A 25,452-nucleotide genomic window follows, 5' to 3' on the forward strand; every position below is an offset into this window, starting at 1 on the left:
TGACATCATGTCTGCTTTTTTGCTATGCAGATGCAGCTCAGGGTAACAAATCCCAAAGAGGCATGGGCAAAATGGCAGCCATTGACTTATTCTGGAAGATTTCCTGAGGTGTGTATTAAATGTAATACCTTGCTGGAGAGGACAGAAGCAAGAGGGAGTTGCAAATTAGTGAGATGACTGCCAAGAAAGGGAGGACTGAAGGAGCAGGATGGCCGCTTCCAAACATGTCTCTATTGAGAAACTGTCTTTGGCAGAATTAGAAACTTGGCTATGATGGTTATGCTGTATAGAATCAAGGGAAAATGTAGTGTTACAATCCTGCTGCATATTATATTTAATGGTTAGCCAACATCTCCAGGCACAAGCTAGAAGTAAGGACTGACTTAGCTGACTTAGATATGACTCAAACCCCTACTGGTCTTTCCTTATCACTGTTGCTTCCACTGTTTGCCATATACAATGTTGTATGGATGTCACCTTGCACTGTTTTACCATAATTGCAATGAAGTTTGTGAAGAGACAGACGGGGAAAAGTCTGCGTTTTGGGATGAATTCTTTCTAGACCAGGGGTGTCCAACTTTGGCAATTTTAAGACTTCTTGTGGGTTTCAACTCCCAGCTGGCTGGGGAATTGCAATAGTTGGAAGTCCACAAGTCTTAAAAGTTGCCAAATTTAGACACCCCTGGCCTAGACCATGTATGAGTAGTCCAAATTTCTCAATGTCAAATGATCAGACCATTTCCACCTCCTGAATTTTCTGTTGGAATTCATCAAGCATATCAGAAAACCAGTGGCCTTTGTAGAGTAACTTGATCTATCAGCAATATCACAAGTTCATTGCAAAGTATTTCTGAGGTGCTCTGTACCAGACGCTGAAACAGTTCAGCATTTTGATAAACTCTGAACTAATCAGTCAACCCATGCTTGAAACTCAGTGCTGGTTTAATGTTTCTTGCCAAGTTCTCTCATATGGTTTGCTATAGAGTAAATGCCACCCTTTCAATACTAGGGAGATGGATAAAAACAAACAGAATGCAAACACTGCTTAGCTTTGTAATGAAGCGAGTGATATGAGAACAATTGGCCAACGTCAGCTTTGGATGCCATTTGCATAGGTCATTGCTACACGTGGATTACTTGGGATTGCAAAATTTCAAAAGGGCGTTTTCACCAGTGCTTCTCTGTTAGCCTTTTTTTCCAGCTAAGCCTTAAGTTTCGATTGATTTAACTTAGTGCCTATCATTTGTTTTTTCGAGGGGTAGCTGAGGATTACATTGTGTATCCAGAAAGGGTATTTTTCTTTTCTTTTCTTTTCTTTTTTTTAAAAAAAACTACATTAGGAGTTAAGAATAACTCAAATATGTTGAATCAAGCTGTTTAATAAACAACTGTATTTTGTTAGTCCATTACAGTAGAACCGATGGATTCTTCAAGTCTTTTTTTAATCCCCTTATAGCCTCATGAGTTTTACATGTACAAACTAAGATTGCCTAAGCCCCAGGTGCCTCTCCTAAAAACCAGTCATTTCTTCCCAAGTGGCTGGTAATCCAGAGATTTTACTGTAACCAAACAAGCACACAGTATATTACATGAATTGTAAAGAATGCAATTGTTGGGAGCAAAACAGAAGCAAGGTTTATAAAATTCCTTTTATTTGTGCTAATAGCCACTGCGAGGTGACAGAGTCATTAGCTATGCAACCTTGACATTCAACCCTTGAACTGACTGTTAGTTTACATAGGCAACCCACTCATTCCTAAGACTTTTGTGAACAGGTTAAGCAGTTCCTTTTGTGAAATTGACAATCTGTACAGAGGAATGAGAAGAATTTCCCCAGTTCCTCCTGTCATAAATACAAAAATGTTTTTGTTCTACTGAAATGCCTTTAAGTCTTTCTTTGTAATAGTGTTCAGGGAAATAATAATTTACTTGATTGAATCCATTTCTGTGCCATTGGTTCTCTCATCAGTCAAGGCTGTCTGGTACATCTGCATTTTTAAAAAAAAATTCAATCCCTTTGTAACATTACCACTATCCCTTTTCCCCCACTCTAGTATCCAAATGTGAAGAGTGTTGCTATTAGACAAATCAAGCTTGTGTCCATTGTTCTTTATATCATTTGACAATAAAAAAAAATTAAGTTGGCAGTCTTTATTTTCATGCGAGTTGGGCTATACAGGCATTCGGAGAAAAGTTAAATAAGATGTAACCCAATGGTTCATTTAAAAGGACTGGCGAAAGTGGTGCAGATATTTCAGAGTAGATGGAATGCTTGTAACCGTGACTGGCTCTTAATTTTGCAAAGAGGCCTCCTGTGAGTGACCGTGCTGACGTCACAAAAATGTACCTATCATACTTAGTAGTAGTAGTAGTATAGTAGTAGTAGTAGTAGTAGTAGTAGTATTCATATTTCTATGCCGCCCACTCTCCGAGGACTCTGGGCGGCTTACACCAAAGACAGTATACTAAATAGCATATTGCCCCCAACAATCTGGGTCCTCATTTTACCCACCTCAGAAGGATGGAAGGCTGAGTCAACCTTGAGCCGGTGAGATTTGATCCGCTGATCTGCTGAAGTAGCCTGCAGTACTGCACTCTAACCACTGCGCCACCTCGGCTCTTTCCCATTCTAAATCTTAGCTTTCCAAGTGGTCTTCCCTTAGCAGAGTTGCAGGTCACTTTTCTTCTACTACAAGCTGAGGTAGGAGATCAAGCCAAGTTTGGCACCTATGTATTATTAAAACACTGGTTCCTGTAGCAAAGGTGCTTTTTCAAGAGGCAACTGGACTTTGTTTTTCCTTGAAGATGTTTCGCTTCTTCAGTTCTTGAGAAGAGCTGAATGAGAAGTTCTTGATGAGAAGCGAAACGCCTTGAAGGAAAACCCAAGAAAGTCGGATTGCCTCTTGAAAAAATACCTTTGGGACAACCGTGACCTTGGATGACTGAGAGTCTCCAGAGAGATCTCGTTCCTGTAATCTTTGACCAAATGCATCATGGGGCAAAACGTTTTCAACCAAGGTGCCTTAAATGGGCTAACTTTACAGAAAGTGTCCCAAATTCAATCACGGGATTGAAATTTGGCAAACGTTATAAAATATGTTATGGACATAAGAACCCTCACAAAACCGTTTGTGACATAATACAAAAATGTCATAAAGCATTTTTCCGCATTGTGTTTGTGCTATACAGTTCCACATGGGCTATTTTCATCTCTGAATGTTGCATCTCTGAATGTATCTTGAATTTGATTTCGAAGACATTAGGATACCTGGACGGGAAATATCTCTTGAGAAGATGTTCTGTTGGACCATGGGTTGTCTAGTTGGGCTAAAAATGAGCTTGCAATTTCGAACCGGGAGATGATCGAAGGAAGAGGGTCAGGAATGCTGTTGTGTGTTTTTACAGAAACCCATCCATCTATGTTCAGGGAGGCCTGTCTACAACCTGCCTGCAATACTCTTCCAAATTCTGGAGATTTTTCCTACCAAGTGGTTGAATCCCATCAATAATTGGCTAGATATCTAGATACATATTGATAGATATCTAGATAGCTGGGGAAAGTTATTGGCATGTGCTTGTTATATTTTCTAATTGCAGTACATCATCTGAAGTCTAAGGCCAGCTAACCACGTGAGGGACAGCAGAGCCAAAAGCTAACTCATAACTGGATCACGTTACTTACTGCTGGCTCCAATGCCTTTGGGATGGGTTTGGCCTATCAAGAGTGGTTAACTCTGAAGTGAATATAGTTAACTGTTAATAGATTATCTTAATGGGTATTACGTTTCTACTTCTAGAGCAAAGTTAAAACAGCCCTCTTGACAAATTATATAGCCACAATTACTAGTAAGGACATTGTGCTAAAGAGATACAGAATATTCAATATCCATTATGCAGTCAAATCAATAATCGTTCATATTAGCCTTTATATCCCCAAATGGTCAGGAAGGAGCTACTGGAACCCTTCTTCAGAAGAAGTCAAGAAAGGAGAAATGGAAACTGAAATATCTGGGAATGTACTATAATGTCTCAGTTCCTGAATATATTAGGATTTTCAATACTTTCATTTTAAAAAGAAACCAATATAATCGAAACAGATGTGTGAGGAAGGCAAACCTTGAGTTAAAACCTCATGATTTTGGAAAAGGAAAATTATAAAGGATTTTGATAATACTGCTGTGGTGGGTGCTACAAGGATGAAATCCATGATTAGCCTTTAACAGTGCAAGATGACTTTTAAAAAAAAATGAGTGCAAGGTTTATATATACAATTGCTTGCACAGAGTAATTTACATTCCCGCCTTTCATCCAGTTTAAAATCTACAGAAAAAAACTTTTTCAATCTCTTCAGCAGAAAATTTCCCGCAATAAAGAAGACGTCTTAATGGCTAAATAACTCAAAATTGGCATTAAAAGATCTCCGCACTCACGGCAGCTGTAGAATTAATTATAGTGTAAGATTTTCAGTTAGCACCTAGCACCTAGCAGCTATTCGAAAAACAGCTATTCCTATACACCAGATTTATGTCCTGGTCTTTAAATTCCCTTATCAAACCCCCAAAGGAGGAAAAAGGAGGACACGGAGAATGGAGAATGAGGCTCATTTGTGTTATACCCCATGTCCCGAAGGCCTCTTCTTTAGTTGATAGATGGTTCTTCCGTCTCATTGAGAAGGGGAGCTGCATCAGCTGGCGGTTGGGCCACTGCCTCAGTCGGTGAGCGTTTGGTCGAGCGGTTCAACGTGCCACCCTGGGAATTCATAGAATTGGAAAAGTTTGGTGAAAGCTGAACCTTTATGCACCTAGTCCAGGCAGAGTAACGGATTCCCCCTTGTTAATCGGCCAAGGTGGATTCTTACCTGCTTCTTATCTACTATGTTAAGGCAGACAGAGGTCCCAATGCAAGCGACGGTGTTGGACAGCATGAAGATCATCATCTGCTGCCAGCGCCACAAGGGGATCTTCAGTTCACTGGCAAAGGATTTTTTTAAAAAAAGAACATTACCGGCCTGAATAGGGAGCAAGAGGAACAAGTCCCAACAATTTGCATCATATCGCATTAGTTCCATAAGATACCGCAGGGGTGTCAAACACAAGGCCCATAGGCAGGATCCAGCCCGCAATATGGTCGGATCCGGCCCGCACGGCAGTCCTGGAAAATGTAAGGAGCCAGCCATTGTGGCTTTGGCCCGGTCTACCCAATGCAAAGAGGAAACATGCCAGCAGTTTGGGGAGTGGTGTCAAGCTGGCCACACCCACCCAGTCAGCCACACCCATGCAGTCGGCTACGCTTGCCCAGCCCCCTGAGGTCAACCACAGCCCTAATGTGGCCCTCGATGAAATTGAACTTTGACACCGCTGAGATACAGGTAGTCCTCGACTTACAATAGTTCATTTGAAGTTACAACCGCACTGAAAAAGAAGTGATTTATGACCGTTTTTCCACACTTATGACCATGGCACTCTCCCTGCAGTCAGTCCCATGATCCAAATGCAGACTTTGGCAACTGATTCATACTTATGACAGTTGCAATGTCCTGGGGTGATGTAATCTCCGTTTGCAACCTTCTGACAAGCAAAGTCAACGGGGAAGCCAAGTTCACTTAACCGACCGTGTTGCTAACATCTGCAGTAATTCACTTGACAACTGACAAAAAGGGTTGTAAAATGGGGCCAAAATTATTTAACAGATGTCTCACTTAGCAACACAACCTGTACTTGGTTATTCCACCATCAAGCAATCTATGGAAGCCGTTCGGACACTCTCCTTGATTTTGAACCAGTGGTGGAATTCAAATTATTTTACTATCAGTTCTGTGGGTGTGGTTTGGTGGGCGTGCCAGGGGAAGGATACTGCAAAATCTCCATTCCCACCCCACTCCAGGGGAAGGATACTGCAAAATCCCCATTCCCTCACTCCAGGAGAAGGATACTGCAAAATCCCCATTCCCACCCCACTCTGGTTCTCCAAACTACTCAAAATTTCCGCTACCAGTTCTCCAGAACCTATCAGAACCTGCTGAATAGCACCCCTGTTTTGAAGGCATAAACTCTTACTTTCACTTAAGCCAGTGGTTCTCAACCTTCCTAATGCCGCGACCCCTTAATACAGTTCCTCATGTTGTGGTGACCCCCAACCATAAAATTATTCCTAAAACTATTGAAAATATATGTTTTCCAATGGTCTTAGGCGACCCCTGTGAAAGGGTCATTCGACCCCCAAAGGGGTCCCGACCCACAGGTTGAGAACCACTGACTTAAGCAGAAAGACAGTTGTTGTTACCTGGACTTTGTTCCCAAGATTCGTCCTACGATCACATTAGAGAGGCCAATCCCGATCATTTGCACGGATGTCGCCAGCCCCATAGCTGTTCCCAATGTTGCTTGAGGAACCACAAGTGGAATTGAAGGCCACATGCTGGCCTGTGCAAAAGACGGTTGAAAAGACAGACCGGAGAAACAGTGTGAGAGATACCACTTTTGCAGGAAGAATCAAATTTCATACAGCAGTTTCATCTCAGAGGAAACAATCGGAGACAGCAATAGCTTGAAGATGTGAGGACTTCAACTCCCAGAATTCCCTAGCCAGTCCATACATTTTAAGATTACTAAGGCTGAGAGACGCTGAGATAAACTCAACTTACTAGTATCTATTTCTTCCCACTTACGACTATAACCATGTTGCTTGTATCTTTCAATTTATATTGTTTTTATTTGTTTCCTAGTACGATTTGATAGCTTATTAGTAACCTTGACTATCACTAAGGGTTGTACCTTTTTATTCTTGATGAATGTCTTTTATTCTCCTTATGCACACTGAGAGCATATGCACCAAAGATAAATTCCTTGTGTGTCCGAACACACTTGGCCAATAAAGAATTCTATTCTATTAAGAGTCCAGAATCAACAGGAGTTCTTACTGACAATTCCTAAGTGATCACAAGATCCCAACCTTTTTCTAAAACCTCTGTTTACTGATAATCACAATGGGATGCCACAGATTAGGCTGCTTAAACCAGGGGTCTCCAACCTTGGCAACTTTAAGACTTGTGGACTTCAACCCCCAGAGTTCCTGGCTGAGGAACTCTGGGAGTTGAAGTCCACAAGTCTTAAAGTTGCCAAGGTTGGAGACCCCTGGTTTAAATGGACTCATTCTCTTCCCAGTACCAGGACCCAACTCATTTCTCAGGAGCATTTAACCTACCAGATGTTTAAATTTGGATTCCTGCAATGATCAGAAATTATGTGCTCCGTGACCTCTGATTCTATAACTATTGAAGCCAGCAGTGGAATGTTGAGACTCGGCAAAATCAAAATCCCACTTAAATTGGCTTGCCAGATAGTTCTTCTGCTCTGACACTCTCCTCGCCTCCTCCTAACCTTTCTCCAGTGGTGAAATGCAAATTTTTTTGCTATGGGTTCTGTGGGCATGGCTTGATGGGTGGGCATGGCCAACATTTTTTTAAAAAACTTTTTAAAGCATTTTTTACTACCTATTCGCCTGAACTGGATAGACTCACTGTGGAACTCAAGGATAAAAGCAAAACATTGTACTATAAAATCTGGGCAAAATTCTATGAATGGTTAGATAAAAGGAGGATAGCCGAGACAAATGTGTAGTGTTAAGACTAGAATTATATACGTTATTATAGATAAATATGTATGTGAATTGTATAGATAGGTATATATAGGTATAGACATGTATAATTGTATAGGAATAAGGTATAAATTACTATTATACTATGTTTAAATAACATATAAGGTGTAAGGAATATATTATTATATTACCATTAGTATATTATGTATTAGTTTAAAGTGTTGGAAGATACTTGGGACCAGTGATGTCATATCTATGTCCAATGTTTTTAATTTTGAACTACTAAAAAAAACTTTTAAAAAATGCTTTAAAAAATATAAAAAAGTTTCCGACGATCACAGCTGTGTCGCGCGATCAGAACCTCTTTTTTACTTTTTTAAAGCATTTTTTACTACCTATTACCAGTCCGGGCGAATAGGTAGTAAAAAAATGCTTTAAAAAAGTAAAAATAGGTTCTGACGATCGCACGGCACAGTTGTGACCGTTGGAACCTTTTTAAAACTTTTTAAAGCATTTTTTTTTTACTACCGGTTCTCCTGAACCGGAGCGAACCAGTAGCATTTCACCTCTGCCTTTCTCTTTCTAAAGAAGAACCCAACAACATGTGACAAAATTAGGTCAATACCAGAAACTTCCCCATGGCTTAAAGTTGAGTAGAAATCAGGAGAGGATCAATACATTAAGAGTTCTGAAAACTTACAGCTGCAAAGGAGTAGGTGATTCCTAACCAAATGGTGGAGACAAGTGGGGGAACGAATGTGAAGGCCAAGAGAGCAAATACGGGCAACGTTAGCACCGCACAACCGACAGCAAACACACCTCTCAGCCCAATATAATCCTGGAAAAAAAAACAGAAAAAGAGAAATGAGAGTTAGTCTGGTGGAAGCTCAAGGCGTCAAGCTAGAAACTGGGAGAACCTGAGTTCTAGTTTTGCCTTAGGCACAAAGCAGCTGGGTGACCTTGGGCCAGTCACTCTCAGCTCTAGGAAGAAATAAGGATGAACCACTTCTGAAATCTTGCCAATGAAACTGCAGTCACTAAGAGCCAACGCTGACCTGAAGACATGCATGCATGCACACAAATCTCATAGGGTAATATCAATGCATCCAGCTTATTGGGGCCACGCACAAATCTAGCTTTAAAAAGGTAATTCCACATTTTGTTAGAACAATTAATCAGTGGAACCACTTGCCTCCAGAAGCTGTAAATGCTCCAACACTGGAAGTTTTTAAGAAGAGATTGGAGAACTATTTGTCTGAAATGGTATCGTTTCCTGCCTAAACGGGCTTGGATTAGAAGATCTCCAAGGTCCCTTCCGACTCTGTTATTCTATTTTTCAAAACCACAAACTGCTTCCCCCCACTAAAAAAATCTACCATCTAAAAGGAGAACCTCAAGGAATGAATTATAAAAGGTAAAGATAAAGATTCCCCTGCACAAGCGTGCTAGTCGTTCCCGAATCTAGGGGGCGGTGCTCATCTCCGTTTCAAAGCCGAAGAGCCAGCGTTGTCCAAAGATGTCTCCGTGGTTATGTGGCCGGCTTGACTCAACGCCAAAGGTGCATGGAACGCTCTTGCCTTCCCACCAAAGGTGGTCCCTATTTTTCTACTTGCATATTTTACGTGCTTTCGAACTGCTAGGTTGGCAGAAGCCTGGACAAGTCACAGGAGCTCACCCGTTACACGGTGCTAGGGATTCGAACCGCTGAACTGCTGACCTTCTGATCGACAAGTTCAGCGTCTTAGCCACAGAGCCACTGCGTGATATCCCACCCAAGTATTTTTTTTCAGTGATGATTTGATGACTTGGAGGTTAATTACATTGGGGCTAACCAGAGAGGGGGGGAAAAACAACAGTTGTTTTCGTCTATGTCGTACTCCCGTTTTGCAACACCGCCGCTAACAAAAACTCAATGCAGCCTTCAACCCAGAAAAAGCTGCACGCCTTGTTGTGTTGTATATTTTTTTCCAGACTTCTTTGTTCCCATTGGCACAATTTTATGAGTTGCCTTCCCTCCCTCTACAAACGCAAACCCAGGCAGATGCCCCATCAAGGTATTGCCCCATTTCTACCCTCAAGTCTTAAAACCATCCTTTAAAACTTACGATGAGTATGCCAACAGCCGCCGAGAGCACAAGAGAGCTGTCGTAGACCGCTCCAGCTATATAAGCAGCTGCCTGTTGACTGTAGCCAGAATACTTATCTTGGATAAATTTACTAGAAAAAGAGAAACGGTAAGGGGACAGGAGAAAGAGAAACTCATTAGGACCTTTTTTAGGTGAAAAAAAGGAAGGTTCTACATTTAGGCAAGAAAAACAAAATGCACATGTGGTACCTCGCTCAATAGTAGTAACTGTGAGAGGGATCTTGGAGTCCTAGTGGACAACCATTTAAATATGAGCCAGCAGTGTTGCAGCAGCTGCCAAAAAAGCCAACCCAGTTCTAGGCTGCATAAACAGAGGGATAGAATCAAGATCCTGTGAAGTGTTAATGCCACTTTATAAGGCCTTGGTAAGGCCACACTTGGAATCCGGCATCCAGTTTTGGTCGCCACGATGTAAAAAAGATGTGGAGACTCTAGAAAGAGTGCAGAGAAGAGCAACAAAGGATTAGGGGACTGGAGGCTCAAACATATGAAAAATGGTTGCTGGAACTGGATAAATCTAGTCTTATGAAAAGAAGGACTAGGGAAGACATGATAGCAGTCTTCCAATATCTGAAATGGCATAGGGTTTACTACCTAAGCAGGGGGTTGGATTAGAAGACCTCCAAGGACCCTTCCAACTCTGTTATTCTATGTTCTATGTTCTACTCCAGATCAGATTATTTTGACACTGATGTGGAGATGGGAAAAACATCATCCTTGTACAAACAAGTCAACTTTTCCAGATTAATCATTTAGTGTTTTTAATAGCCTTCGGTGACATGGTTTAGTTCTAAGATTCTGCCTTGGCAAACGAAGCCAAAGTCTAGAAGACAATTTTCCAAGCAACTTGAGAACCTCATACGCCCCTCCACCAAGGTGGAAGGACACAACTAATATGGTGTTTTCACTGCGAACCTAGAGAAATTTCCCAACCTGATCCTAGCCCTTGCTTCCAAACTTACCTATTCATCCAAAGGCAGCACTAGCTTGATGATTAATTATTCACTGAGTATTGGTAGGGAGTATAGGAAGAGGGTAGAGGTGGGAGAAATACCTAGACTGAATAGCCAAGAAGCAGATGCAGACAGAGATAAAGATTTCAGAGAGGAATTGGGGAGACAAGTCAAAAAAAGCATAGCAATTAAAGTATTGAAACGGGCAAGAGATGATGGATAGATAATTTCCCTTCTTGTTCTGATTTGCTTTTGCTTTTCTCTCTCTCTTTTCTTTTTTTTAGGTAGGTGACGGCTAGAAGTTAGGATAGAAAGAAGGCATTTTTGAGTAAAGGGTGACATGATTAAAAGTTAGAATAAGTGATAGAAATAAGAGAAAGGGAGATACAGTATATACACCTTTATATAATAAAATAAAAGTAATAATAAGAGAAAATATGGAATAATTGACAGATTGCAACTTAATATAATTGTGTATCATTCTTGATTGAATATAATAACTATGATTAATTTTACTAGTTTTATTTGTATTAGAATGTATGATACCCAGGCGCCACACTGTTCACACATTGATTTGATATGTTTGTAAAAAAATTAAAAACTTGGGGGATGAAAGTATTCACTGAGTATTCAATAATTATTTTTCACACAGTGCTGGAAAGGACCATTCTATGACCTCATCCTTGCTCGGTCTTAAACAAGTATAGAAAACCTCCACCAGGTGATTCTTGGCTCCTAACTTCACATCTGCACAAACCCAGATGCAAGATTCGGATATTCCGCATCATCCTTGGTTAACATCTAGTCTCATCTTTCCTATTTCTCTCCCCCCACCCCCAATCAATATTTCTCTTTTGCTGATGTAAAAGAATCAAGCAGGAGACTTGTCGAGATCGCACAAATTTGAAAGCGTCAAGGAAAGCATCCCTAAAACAGTCAGCTCCTTCTTCGGAAGAGGCAGCAACAACAGACAGAAAAACCACAGCTAGCATTTTTGGGTCCAAGGACTGCACAGGAAGCTGGTTGGTGGAAGCTTTGTAGGGTGGGGCGCTCCCCAGAATCAGTGTCCTTCCGACCCTGTTCTTTCTCTCCATAACTATTCTCATTACCGTACTTTTCGGAGTATAAGACGCAATTTCCACCTCCCCAAAAGTGGGTGAAAATCGTGGTGCATCTTATGTTGCCGAAGCCCTGCCCACCCGCTGGCTCCCATCCTTTGGCTGTTTTCGGCCCCCGGGCATCACATTTTCGGCTGGTTCCAGGCAGCGGGGATAGGTGGCAGCGAATGGGCCACGCTGAACGGGCTGTGATGGTGGTGAATGGGCCACGGCGGTGAACAGGCCACGGCAAATGGGCCACAGCAAACAGGCGGCAGCGGCAAATGGGTGGTGGCAAACGGGCTGTGGCAAATGGGCCAAGGTAGCGCCAAATGGGCTGCGGTGAATGAGCCAGATGAATACTGGATGGATGCTGGGAGGTAATGGCAGATTTTTTTTTCTTGTTTTCCTCCCCCAAAAAAGATAGGTGCCTCTTATAGTCCAGAGCATCTTATACTCTGAAAAATACGGTAGTTCCTTTGACTGACCTTTACTTAAAATTCATGTCACCGGACTTGAATCCAGCGGCATTAAAGCATGCATTGAAATGATTTTTCGGTCAAGAACATCTTGGAAATCCAAGGGATCGCAGCCACCTCCCAACTGACTGCTTCTTATTGCAATTTGGGTGGAAATCATAGCTTGATCAAGTTAGCACTGTTTTAAAACTTCTCTCAGCTGCTATATAAAGAGCTGTTGTGACACAGTGGTTAGAATGCAGTATTGCAGGCTAATTCTGCCGACTGCCAGCAGTTCGATTCTGACCGGCTCAAGGTTGACTCATCCTTCCATCCTTCCAAGGTCGGTAAAATGAGGACCCAGATTGTTGGGGGCAAAAGGCTGGGAACCGGCACAGCAATATCTACAAGATACTGACCAATCTCTATCTGAAGATCTCTACACCTGGAGAACCCACCCTCTTTAAGGAAATTTAATTGCTCTTCCTGATCTGGTACTTTCCTATCTGTGAATCAAAACTGCCCATCTCTCTCACAGAGGGGCTCTTGTTTTAACTTCATTCGATCAATTTGTGTCCTGTAAGGAGTAACTCAAAATTCTTCTTGAGCTTAACCGATTCGCTGGGGGGAAAAACACTGCCTGCCACGGGATCCGCTCCCTTCTTGCCAACAGCCAAGCCTCTATCCCATTTTGCTAAATGAAAAGATTTACCTTGCATCGGCCACAAAAGGGAAGATCCCATTGTAGAAGAACATTATAGTAAGGACCAAAAGCCAGTAGCGAAGGGGTAAGTGCCGGATATCTTGAACTTTCTGGAAGTTAAAAATAAACCGCACGTTAATTACTTACAACCACAGCTCTGAGAATTAATCTCTAAAGGCAGCTGCCAGGCCTGGAAGCCATCTTTTGCATTGGGCCTTCAGGCCTGCCACAATTACTCCTGTGGGAAACTGGGAGGGGGGATTGTATGGAGCAGGGATGATATGTAGTCATAACAACATTCTTTTCTCAGAGAGTCAAGGACATCTTGCCCTGCACCTGGAGGGGAGTGGCTGGGAGACATCTCCACTTGGGACGGTGTTTTGATTGGACCATGTGATGGATTTGTGGGTGCTGGGGCAGGGGCTTGGACTTTCCTTTGGGTGGGGAACACCTGGAAGCTTTCAGATTCGGGTTTTCCCAGATGTGCCAATATGACATCTCTAATAAAATGGAACTTTTGAGGAAACTCAAGCCTCGGAGTTTTCTTTCGTTGGGGGTGTTACTTGGAACCCTGACAGCAGCTTTCTCTAGGCCAGTGATTCTCAAGCTTTTCTTCACCATGGACACCCTTCAAATACCTTTTGTGGCCACGGACCCCCAAAGATTTAAATATTCACGTTTCTTCAAGCCTTCGTGGACCCTCTGTGATGATTTTGCGCCTCCTCCCACAGGGATCCGCGGACCACAGATTGAGAACCATTGCTCTAGCCCATGGATATCAAACTCGCCACGTCACATTGCCATCACGTGACGTTTTGCGATGTTCCCCCCCTTCGCGGAGCTGGGGTAGGCGTGGCCTGTGCGTGACGCATCTGGCTCGCAGACCGCCAGTTTGACACCCCTGCTCTAGCCTATTGGACAACAGGCATTCTTGAGTTTCAATTCCCAACGTTTCTCATAATGCTGGCTGGATAGACTGAGGGTTGCAATCCACCTCAGCTGGAGAAGATGGCTTGGATCAGTCCTTCACCAAGGCTTCCTCCCACCCTGGTTCTGCTTAGAGAAGTAAAAATAAGGATGCATCATTCTGAATTCCAGAATGTTTTATACGATCGTACAACAGAAGAATAGGGGAACCAAAGACTCATTTTTCCATCATGGCCTTCCTGCTGAAACTTGTTTATTTTCACATTTCGGGTTTAAAGCGACCGGAGACTTAAGAGGCAATAAACTGAGGAAGGATGAAGTTTTTCTCCTATAGGAGGCAATGCTTGAATTACAATTTGCATGGTCAACGTCACATCCGCCACAGGCAAATCAACCAGCAAAACAAGCAACTGGGGAACCAGATGGGCAGATTAATTCTGTCCTTGTAACATGGTTCATTTAGTTTTGGTTCAGAGCATTCCTTGAGGCCAGCCAACCAGCTTTATTCCACCATAATCATAAACGACGGTCTTGGTAGAATGTACGAACTGAGTCAGAAGGCAAAGCAAGTAAGTATTCAGAATCCAAAGCCATTCAGAAAACCCCTCCATCCTCTTTCCTTTCAAGAGATAGGAAAACTGGGCGAGCACAATGAGCTTTAAATGTTTGAAGTCTCTCTGGACCATCAGGGTCATGAATGACTTGCATCCAAAAGACAATAAAAAGAAAGCAGAAGTTGCCTGATGCCATATCCACCCTACCTACCAGTGGTGAAATTCAATTTTTTTTACTACCGGTTCTGTGGGCATGGCGTGGCTTGGTGGGCGTGGCAGGGGAAGGATACTGCAAAATCCCCATTCCCACCCCATTCCAGGGGAAGGATACTGCAAAATCCCCATTCCCTCCCCACTCCAGGGGAAGGATACTGCAAAACCTCCATTCCCACCCCACTCTGGGGCCAGCCAGAGGTGGTATTTGCCAGTTCTCCGAACTACTCAAAATGTCTGCTACCGGTTCTCCAGAACCTGTCAGAACCTGCTGAATTTCATCCCTGCTACCTACCACTTTCTTGGACTCTTGTTGGAGAACTCCATCCAAGCCGAGCTGCTTCGTGCCCACTTTGTCCAGCACGCTAACGGTGATGGCTGAAATAAAGCCCAGCACGCATAACAAAGCTCCTATGAACAGAGAAGAACCAATGGTTAAAACCTCCATCAATGGCGGACCTTATGGTTGGCATGAAACTCTTTAGATCTGGCAACTTTTTTGTCAACTCTGAAGTGAGCCTGGCTGAAGCCATCTTTTGCTGCCTCATAGTTGCCACAAACTCTGAAAGGGGGAAGGGAGGGGAAAATAGGTAGACTGGCTGGCAGTCAAAACAAAAAGCTTTCTCGTGGGAACCAAGGTCATCCCAACCGGTGCCGGTTGAAGGAGGACAGGAGTGACCAAGCAGCCCGCCAACTACTTTAATTGAACAATGTGACCCGTGACATCTTCGGGGGGAAACAATTGCTCTTTTAATTAGGCTGAAACTGCGGAAAACTTTAGAGTTGGTTTTCACTAGCTGTGCCAATATGATGTATCCAATAAACATGTTCTTTGAGGAATCTACCTGCTGGATAAATTGCTGGGAGGCAGAGTGGGGGCCAGTGGGTGGGCGGGGCTACATTCGGTGTGTAAGACGCACCCAAATTTTCATCCCCTTTTGGAGGGAAAAAGGTGCGTCTTATACCCCCCAAAATACGGTATTTATATTAAAGTTGCATCCTTCATTATTTCATTATTCCGTGTTTCAATGTACACTTCTAGTACCCATCACAATCATTTAAACATCTAGAATAAATCTGTTCGTGTTATTTCCAATCCCTGTGATTCTACTATTAATACGCATTTTTACATTAAAATATATTGAGAATATCGAGTTGAGCCACGCGGCATAAATCTAGAGATGTTGCTTCCAAGAGAAACTCACCTCCCCAAAGGGTCCACTGGATCCCGAAATGGCTTTCAAACTGCTGGGTGAAAAAGAAGTTGAGGACGCTGCCGAGACGGGAGAAAGAGAGCGTCAGCCCGAAGGCGAGCGCCAGCTCTTTCCCTTTGAACCAAAAGGCAGTGATGCGGTTCTGCACAACTCAAAAAAGCAGAAGAGAGATCAGCGTCACTCAGCGGGCTGTAATAACGAAGTCTCAGGACAGAACAATGCAGAGGAGGGCATATTTTTCTGAACTTTATAAAAACCCGTGCCTCCATTTAAGGAAGCAAGCAGGACACTTGAAGCATAAAAAAGAAAGGAAAGGAAAAGAAAGAAAAAAGAAAGAAAAAAGAGGGAGGGAAGGAAGGAAGGAAAGAAGGAAGGGTCAACTTTGGAAGCCATATTAGGCCGGAAGCTTCCATGCTGCCACCTTCTCGTGTGTGGGAAAGTAGGAGGGGAGATTTAGTAGAGGGATTGTCTTTAGACATAATAGCATCCTTCCTGTCGGTCAAGGTCAGGCCGATCCTGCATCTGGAGAAGGAGTGGTTGGAGTGATGTCTCGAGATGGGACGGATGATGATTGGAGCATGTGATCAACTGAGGAGTGAGGGGATGGTTTTGAGGGGTTTTGACTTACTGAGGGAAAACCTGGACCTCTCAGATTCGGGTTTTCCCAGATGTGCCAGTTTACCTATTCTAGTAAATAGAACTTTGAAAAATGCTTGCTTCAGAGTCTTTACTTGGAATTGGGGGCAGGGGGGTTTCTGGAACGCTGACAGAAAGAAAGAAAGGGAAAGAGAGAAAGAAAGAAGAGAAAGAAAAAGAAAGGGAAAGAAAGAAGAGAAAGAATCAACAATTTCCCCCAGATGCAGCATTAAGCCATCCACAGGCTTAAACCAGATTCCCCCATCTTGCCTAGAATGGAAGGTTTTGGTGAACTGCCTACCAGAGCATAGCGATGATATCTCTCTCTAGGGTCCATATTCAAGCTGCTATTTGTATTAAAATGCCCTCTTGTACACCTTTGCCCAATATCAGAATTATCTTTTCAGATGTAGTCTGAACTTGTTTTGAACGTAAGAGTGGATGAGTAACTCCCACTGCTTCTCTCCCTGCATTTAACACACAATTTCTACTCCCTATTATGATGTTCTTTATGCTTCTGTATTTGCCAAGAAGTTCACTTAGCCTTAGACTAAAGACTTCGTAAGAGCCTCTTATCCGAGTGTTACCACTGAATGACTATAGTGGGGTTTTTGGCATCATTATCATTATTATTTCATCTCCACTAATCTTCACTTCTTAATTTTCCCAGAATTGGACAAGAAAGCAACCATTTAGAGATCTCAATTGACACTAGTTTTATATTGCATTCTCTGCTATATTACTTCTGAACACGGCCAGGTGTTTAAATACTGCTATTTTAACTGCTATCCGTTTCATTTATAAATTTATAAATTAAAACAAACCCATTTCGTTTTTCCACTGAAATAAAAAGGCATGATTTTGGAGATAAAAGCAAACATTTATAGGCTTCCACTCCCATATAAAACTAAAGTTCTTTTTAAATCCCTTTTCAATACAAATTAGAGGAAAGCTCATTTGTGTTTGCAACAGTCTGAATCGGGAAGTCTGCACTGATCATTTTTTTAATAAGTTAATTCTTTCGACAATTAACTAGATAAGCAACGGTTCAGATGTCATCCTAAACCCTGATTTGTTTATCTGATTTGTGGGTTCGATAAACTTTAAAAAAGAAGGGGCTTTAGCAGGGGTGGATGCTGGGAGTTTGCAGGGGTTCGGGAGAACCTCTAGCTAAGATTCTGTGCAGTTCAGAGAACCCCCAAATCCCACTCATGGCTGTCCCCGCTCAGCCCTCCCCTCCCAGGAGTCCCCACGTGGCCCGTTTTGGATGCAGGTAACTGCAGGGCGCGCGCGGAGGCTCGGGGAGGGTGAAAAACGGGCCTACCAGAAGTTCGGGAAGGTTGGAAACGAGCCCGTTTCTGTTTCTGGCCTCCAGAGGGCCTCCGGAGCCTGGGGGAGGCCGTTTTCGCCCTCCTGGAAGCTCAAGAAAAGCCTCTGGAGCCCGGGGAGGGCAAAAATGCCCGTCCCCGCTCTGCTGCAAGAGGCCGACTAGGCCATGCCCACCATGGCCACGCCCACCCAGCAACCGGGCAGAGAACCCCTTGTTAAAATTTTTGAAGCCCACCCCTGGGCTTTAGTAAGAGAGATGATTGCATCTTGACTCAAATCGAGATTCCAGTTGTACGTATCAAGGATCAAATCCAAGAAAGCAGCTATGGCTACATCTTGCGTACCAAAGAAAAAAAGAGTGGGAAGAAGTTTAGACATTCAAAGCTTTGTCTGAGTTTCTGGAACCTTGTCAGCAAAGTCCAGATTTAACCACGTCGACGCAAATGCGCTCCTTCCTTACTTGTAAGCGATCCATTTCCAGAACCGAAAAGCAACCTGCCCGTTAGCATCAGGGGCAAGAGGTACGGAGTTCCTTTTAGGTGGGAGCCCAGTGCAAAAATGGATGATCCCAAGACGGTCAGGAACGAGAAAACAAAGACCCCAACTATAGAGAGAAGGAGGGGGAAAAAAAGTGTGGGAAAAGATTATGCAGGCAAAACATGCGGCTTTTATAGGTAACGTTAAAGATTCCCCTCGCAGAAATGTGCTAGTCGTTCCCGACTCTAGGGGGCGGTGCTCATCTCCGTTTCAAAGCCAAAGAGCCAGCTTCGGAGTATAAGACGCACCGGAGAATAAGACGCACCTACCTTTTTTGGTGAGGAAAAGAAGAAAAAGAAATCTGCCTCTGCCTCTGAGCAATTTTGCCTCCTTGCAGCAAACAGCAAACAGCCTGCTTTACTTTCATTTTCGTTTTCAGCATAGCTTGATTAGCACAAGGGGAAAAAAATCTGCTCCAGCAATTTACCTCCTTGCAGCAAGCAGCAGAGCACTGTGCAAAACAGCTAAGAGCAAATCAGCTGAGAGTCGGGAGGCCGATCCAATCAACTTGTGCTAATTAGGCTGTGCTGAAGCTGAAAGGAGCTGTTTTTTTCTTGCTGTTTGCAAGGAGGTAACTGCTGTGAGGCAGAGGCCAAAGGGTGGGGGCCAGTGGGTGGGCGGGGTTACATTCGGTGTATAAAATGCACCTAAATTTTCATCCCCTTTTAGGGGGGGAAAAAGGTGCGTCTTATACTCCGAAAAATACGGTATCCGAAACAAAGCTTCACTTTTCAAAAGGCATCCCAAACCATAACTGAGTTCCTTTATAAATTTTGAGCATTCAAAGCCAATGTACCCAGATAGACGTGGCTAAAGCGAACTCCTTCTATTTCACATTTAAAAGCTCCTTGTGAAACTTCTCGGACAGAGATAAATGCCAATAACCTTCCAGGAAAGGCAACTCTTCATAAATGTATGAACAGACCAGAAAAGGTCGTCTTTAGCCAGCTGGATTTGAGAAGACAAAGGAACATACAGAACAGCGTCCCCACACCCCACAACCCCCAGATGATCTCAGAGAGAGGGCAGGCCAGTGGCAAAGAAAACAAACGGCACAGTCACCCGGGTTGAGATGGGCGGGCATAGAAATTAAATAAATAGTTCGGCTCCTCCAAAACTTACAGCGGTTCCCCAGTTTGTCAATCAGGAAGCCAGCCACAATCACCACCAGTGCATTACTAAAGAGAACAAGAACAACAACAAAAAAGATAAGATAAATAGTATTGTGAGATAAATAGTATTGTGTGGAGTGTGTGTGAGAGACAGAGAGAGAGAGAAGGGAGGGAGGGAGACAGAGAGAGAGAGACAGACAGACAGAGACAGAGGGACAGAGAGAGAGAGAGACAGAGGGGGGGGAGAGAGAGAGAGAGACGGAGGGGGAGAGAGAGACGGGGGAGAGAGAGAGAGAGACAGAGAGATAGAGACGGGAGACAGAGAGACAGAGACAGAGACAGAGACAGAGAGAGGGAGGGAGAGAGACAGAGAGAGAGAGGGGGAGACAGAGGGAGAGAGAGACGGAGAGACAGGGAGGAGAGAGGGAGACAGAGGGAGAGAGACAGAGACAGAGGGGGGGAGAGAGAGGGAGGGAGGGAGGGAGGGAGGGACTGACTCACGTCCAGGCATAGATGGCATATAGAAGATTGTATTCTTCAGGAGTCATTCCAAGCCCTTCCACGCAATCAGTTGTTGCATTACGTTCTGTGCCATTGTGTTGAGTTCCGTTGGGGCAGGTTAGATTCTGGAGGACAAATCAGAACGAAAACAAAATGACCAATACCAGAAATTACAAACGGAGCCAAGTTGAAATGCATCCTGATTCAGTGAGGCCCACCTGCATTAATTGTTCCAGATAATTAGATAACTCCATCTACTGACTAAAAGCACTGGATGGAGTATGTTCCTTGCACAAGGTGGTTTTGGTTGTTAGATTTTGCTCATGGGCATCGAAGGAACGCACTATGCAGCTATTGTGCTCTTCTGATCAAGGTTTATGGCTTAGTGTGATTTGGCAGCCCAGTCAATTATCAATAAGCATAGTTTAAAAACCATAGCTTAGCGCAGTCGCGTGCCAAAAGCGGGGGGGGGGGGAGTATGGCCAAGGTCATGCACGCGCACCCACACCCATGATTCAATGCATCCTGCCCCACCGTGCATAGGTTCGCCATCATGGGCTTAGCACAATGTGTGAAGCCAGTATGTAGCAATATCTAAAAACTCTTAAGCAGGGCCTGAGTCTTCTATATGGAAAACAAATGAAGCTGCCACATCAGCTACCCAAAATGTGGCTTGGCATTCCCACCGTGCAGAGTTTCTCGAATTCCTACGTATACCTTCGGTAATTCAGGTATGGAAACAGCCGACGCACGTTTTGTGTTAATCTCTGCAGCTCTGGAAAGACTTGAATTGAAAAAAGGCTTGGAAACTTTGCACCTCTAATCTATTTGCTCCATGGGTGGAAATCAAGTTGACTTCTAATAGGATCAGAGAGAAAAAAAAAAGGGGGGGGAGGGGAGGGACACTCACCCCTTGAAACTGTTCTTGCAAGACACTGGGAATGTCAAAACAGAAGTAGGAGCCAAAGGTCAAGAGACAGTTGAAGAAAAGCACAAGGAATCTGTAATAAGCTGCAAAGGGAAATAAAGTGTTAGAATGGCAGAAAATAAGGTAAAGGTAAAAGGTTCCCCTCGCACATATGTGCTAGTCGTTCCTGACTCTAGGGGGCGGTGCTCATCTCCGTTACAAAGCCGAAGAGCCAGCGCTGTCCGAAGACGTCTCCCTGGTCATGTGGCCAGCATGACTCAACGCCAAAGGCACACGGAACGCTGTTCCCTTCCCACCAAAGGTGGTCCCTGTTTTTTCTACTTGCATTTTTACCTGCTTTCGAACTGCTAGGTTGGCAGAAGCTGGGACAAGTCATGGGAGCAGCTCACCCCATTATGCGGCACTAGGGATTCGAACCGCTGAACTGCTGACCTTTCTATCGACAAGCTCAGCGTCTTAGCCGCTGAGCCACCGCGTCCCTTGCATAGATATATTATAAATAATATAAATAAATAATATAAATAGCTATGTGCAATTACTGTAAAAAAAAAAAAGCACGGTAATTTCCCCAGGATTTTGATTTCCAGATGGCACTATGCACCTGAATCTCTGATATAATGCCCAGACACTTCACTACTAGTTTACACTCACACTAATTGTGGTTCTAATTTGTTTTACTTCCCAAAGACTGGAATGTAGTACACTGAGGCCCACTTTTTCATGTTCAGTGAGCAGCAAAAACCACAAGGAGGCGCTTTATATTGTTCGGAATACCTTTACATTTACAAATATAATTTGGAAGGCATTTATTGCAAATATTTGTTCCACTGTATTTTAGCTACAAGTAATCCTTGATTTACGACCGTTCGTGTAGGGACTATTGGAACTTGCAAGGGCACTGAAAAAAGTGACTTGTGAGTGGTGGTCCTTGCACTTATGACCATCACAGCATCCCAGTCACATGATCAAAATTTGAACACTTGGCAACTGGCATGTACTGATTACAGTTTCAGCATCCCAGGATCCCGTGATTTCCATTTACGGCCTTCCCGGCCTGCTTCCGATGAACAAAGCCAACGGGCAAAGTCAGCTAATCGTTGCAAGGATTCACTTTAACAACGGTAGTTGAAAAGGTTAATTAATTTGATGCAACTCACTTAACAACCCCCTTGTTTAACAACGGAAATCCTGGTCCCAATTGCAATCTATTGAGGGGCGCCTGTACTTTCAATGTATACCATTCTTCATTCTTGCTGTCCATAAAAATTCAAATAAATAAACCAAATAGAATAATAGAGTTGGAAGGGACCTTGGAGGTCTTCTAGTCCAACCCCCTGCTAAGGCAGGAAACACTACAACACTTCAGACAAATGGTTATCCAACATCTTAAAACCTTCCACCATTGGGCTGACACCCAATCTGAGATTTTAAACACCGGGAACTGCCGGATGCAAAGGCCCAAATACTGCAGCCCATGCTTAATCCAGCCCAAAGATCCCCTAATCCCCACATCCTGTTCCACATGATTTCTGTTGTTGTTAGTCGGGAAGTCGTGTCTGACCCATCGAGACCCCCGTGGACAACATTCCTCCAAGCCTTCCTGTCCTCTACCATCTTCTGGAGTCCATTTAAGCTCACGTCGACTGCTTCGGTGACTCCATCCAGCCACATGATTAGATTAGATCAGGAGTCAGCAACCTGCAGCTCTGGAGCCGCATGTGGCTCTTTCACCCTTCTGCTGCGGCTCCCTGTCACTCAAAATATGTGTCACAACCACCAATGTGCATCACCCACCAGCACACGATTTACTGAGCTTTTCAACCCCTGGTAGGCCAAGAAAAGAAAAGTTTCAGAAGAAAACAGAACGTTTAATTCAACTACATATGCTAGTTTTGTGGCTGCGCAAAAAATAGTCAGGCACGGGAAGGGTTTTGTGGCTCCCGGTGTTTTCTTTTCTGTGGGAAACGGGTCCAAATGGCTCTTTGAGTGCTTAAGGTTGCAGACCCCTGGATTAGATTAACAGAGCTGGAAGGGACCTTGTAGGTCATCTAGTCCAACCCCCTGCCCCAAGGAGGAGACCCTACACCATTTAACAGATTAACGGAAGGGACCTTGTAGGTCATCTAGTCCAACCCCCTCCCCCAAGCAGGAGAAGACCCTACACCATTTCCGACAAATGGCAGTCCAACCTCGTCCTGAAAAGCAGGATGCTGGCAACCTCAAAGCAATGCCACTGCTCCCATCCAGGGCCTGTTATTCTTTCTGATCTTTTGGGGTTTTTTTTTGTCTTTGCGTTTAACGTTTTTTAATACCTTTTAGATTTATAATTTTAATGGTCAGGGTCGCTTTTCAGACTGAGATGAGCAAGTGCAATCATCACAGCCACAACTGGAGTTAACCTTCCAACCATGGGGAGGTAGTTGCCCCCCCCCCGGTCGCCGCCTCTTTTCAGGAATCCGCCCCAGGGAGAGCTTTTCCACCATCCCTTCTCCTGCTTTAAACCCTGTCCAGGACCTCCTCCAGCCCCTGCCCACGTACCCCGAGGAAATCACGTGCAGAATTCTCACTGGGACAGATCTGAGCATCAGACTAGTCCTCAATGCAAAAAAAAAAAAAAAAAAAGGAGGGGGCCCTCTGAGCATACGCAGAGCGCGCCTGGCAGCCTGCCACGAAGAAAGCGCCCCGTGACAGCCGGTTCCCCGCTGCATCGGAGCCGGGGGGAGCGGGGAGTCACGTACTCCGGCTCACCTTTCTCGGCCGCCGCTTCCGCCATCGCTCCGATTCCCGGCTGGCCGACGCCGCTTCTCCCGATGCAGCGCTGGCCCCGCCCCCCGGCCCCGCCCACCATCCCCGGGACCGAGGCCCCGCCCCTTTCCTCATCAGCCGCGCTCTTTGTTCCTGGCCGGCCCACATTTCGCCCCGCCTACTTACCCAGCCCTCCCGACGACGAAACTCCGCCCTTCTGTCTCGTGACGTGAAACTCCTCCCTCTTCCTCCCCCTCCTCCCTTATACGCGTATCCCGGAGCTTTGCCTCCAAACCACGCCTCCTCCCGCCCCTGCAGTTGCACGCTCCGCCCCCTGCCGTTGACACCCTTTGGGATGCTTTTTTGGAGGCTCCTTTGCTCCGCCCCTCAGCGTGAAACTCCGCCTCTCTTCGAGGGGGCCCTTCCCGCCTTTTCTGAGGCGGCGGCATTTGTTTCTCGCAAGGCGAGGGAGGTGGAAGTGTGTATGTGGGAAGGCTTTTCAGCTTCCTTTATTCCTAGAAAACGTCCCACAAATAATTATTACATTTGGTCATTTATTATAAGAGTCCAAGACCAATCATAAAATCACTGGTTTTCATTTAAAAGATGTCCCACCACCATGTGTATTTTTTGCAAACTTTCTAACAGGTGCTTCTAAACTCCTTTCTAAAAATACTTTTTTAAGGACTTTTTTTCCCCTTCAGTGTCTTGTACCAATAGAAAAAATATGAAGCAGTGTGTTTTAGTAGACAAACAGTACCATTAGGTTTTAAACAGTTATTTTCAGGAAAGAACTCAAAAACTAAGTTTTAAATAAGTATTTTTTTTCCAAGGGTGCATTGAGCCAATACAGTAACTTTTAAATGTATCTTCAAGAAAGCTCAACCAATCACACTTTCTAAACAACTTGTCATGTTGTAAGAATGGATAGTGAGATGGGCAGGGTATAAATTTAATAAAGAAATTATATTTTCACTTCATTTTCCTTGATATTAATTTGAAAACATTTTTCCTGATTATATTTTTCAAAACATCCACAAAGTACTTTCTCTTTGGCCAACATCAAAGTCAATGAAATGCATTTGAATAAAGCATTGGCTGTTTCCATTATGTTACCCATGTGGGAAAGAAAAATGAAAAGAAGAGAAATAAAATGGAAATAAAAGCCATGAAGACTGGAGGCAGAAAAAATGAAAATAGAATAGAACAGAACAGAATAGAATAGAATAGCAGAGTTGGAAGGGACCTTGGAGGTCTTCTAGTCCAACCTCCTGCTTAGGCAGGAAGCCCTACACCACTTCCGACAAAGGGTTATCCAACATCATCTTAAAAATTTCCAGTGTTGGAGCATTTACAACTTCTGGAAGCAACTGATTGATTGTTCTAACTGTCAGGAAATTTCTCCTTGGTTCTAAGTTGCTTTTCTCCTTTATTAGTTTCCACCCATTGCTGCTTGTCCTGCCTTCAGGTGCTTTGGAGAATAGTTTGACTCCCTCTTCTTTGTGGCAGCCCCTGAGATATCGGAACACTGCTATCATGTCACCCCTAATCCTTCTTTTCATTAAACTAGACACACCCAGTTCCTGCAACTGTTCTTCATATGTTTTAGCCTCCAGTCCCCTAATCCTCTTGGTTGCTCTTCTCTGCACTCTTTCTAGAGTCTCCACATCTATTTACATCAAAAGAAAAAGAAAGAAAGAAAAAGAGGGAAAGAAAGTTAAGTCTTCCAATCGCGATAAACAAAGCTTATTAAGGAATGCAGATGATGGTAACTAGTTGACTTTGGAAGCTATTAAGACCACT

General features: G+C 43.9%; 1 protein-coding gene across 1 annotated transcript; it reads right to left on the minus strand.

Annotated features, from left to right (window-relative positions):
- Positions 1-1,403: 1,403 nt before the first annotated feature.
- Positions 1,404-23,706, minus strand: LOC139325095 (lysosomal dipeptide transporter MFSD1-like). Its single transcript, XM_070954822.1, has 13 exons — positions 23,653-23,706; positions 20,887-20,987; positions 19,977-20,101; positions 19,486-19,541; positions 18,287-18,430; positions 15,853-16,011; positions 14,943-15,058; positions 12,963-13,063; positions 9,702-9,813; positions 8,297-8,434; positions 6,283-6,422; positions 4,859-4,970; positions 1,404-4,749 (listed from the first exon to the last, which is right to left on the minus strand). The coding sequence occupies exons 1-13, from the start codon at positions 23,675-23,677 to the stop codon at positions 4,639-4,641; spliced, it is 1,440 nt and encodes a 479-aa protein (XP_070810923.1). The 5' UTR covers positions 23,678-23,706; the 3' UTR covers positions 1,404-4,638.
- Between the last annotated feature and the right edge of the window lie 1,746 nt (positions 23,707-25,452).

The sequence above is a fragment of the Pituophis catenifer genome, unplaced genomic scaffold (assembly GCF_029215685.1).
Source record: "Pituophis catenifer annectens isolate HBS135680 unplaced genomic scaffold, rPitCat1.0.hap2 SCAF_16, whole genome shotgun sequence".
NCBI lineage: Eukaryota > Metazoa > Chordata > Lepidosauria > Squamata > Colubridae > Pituophis > Pituophis catenifer.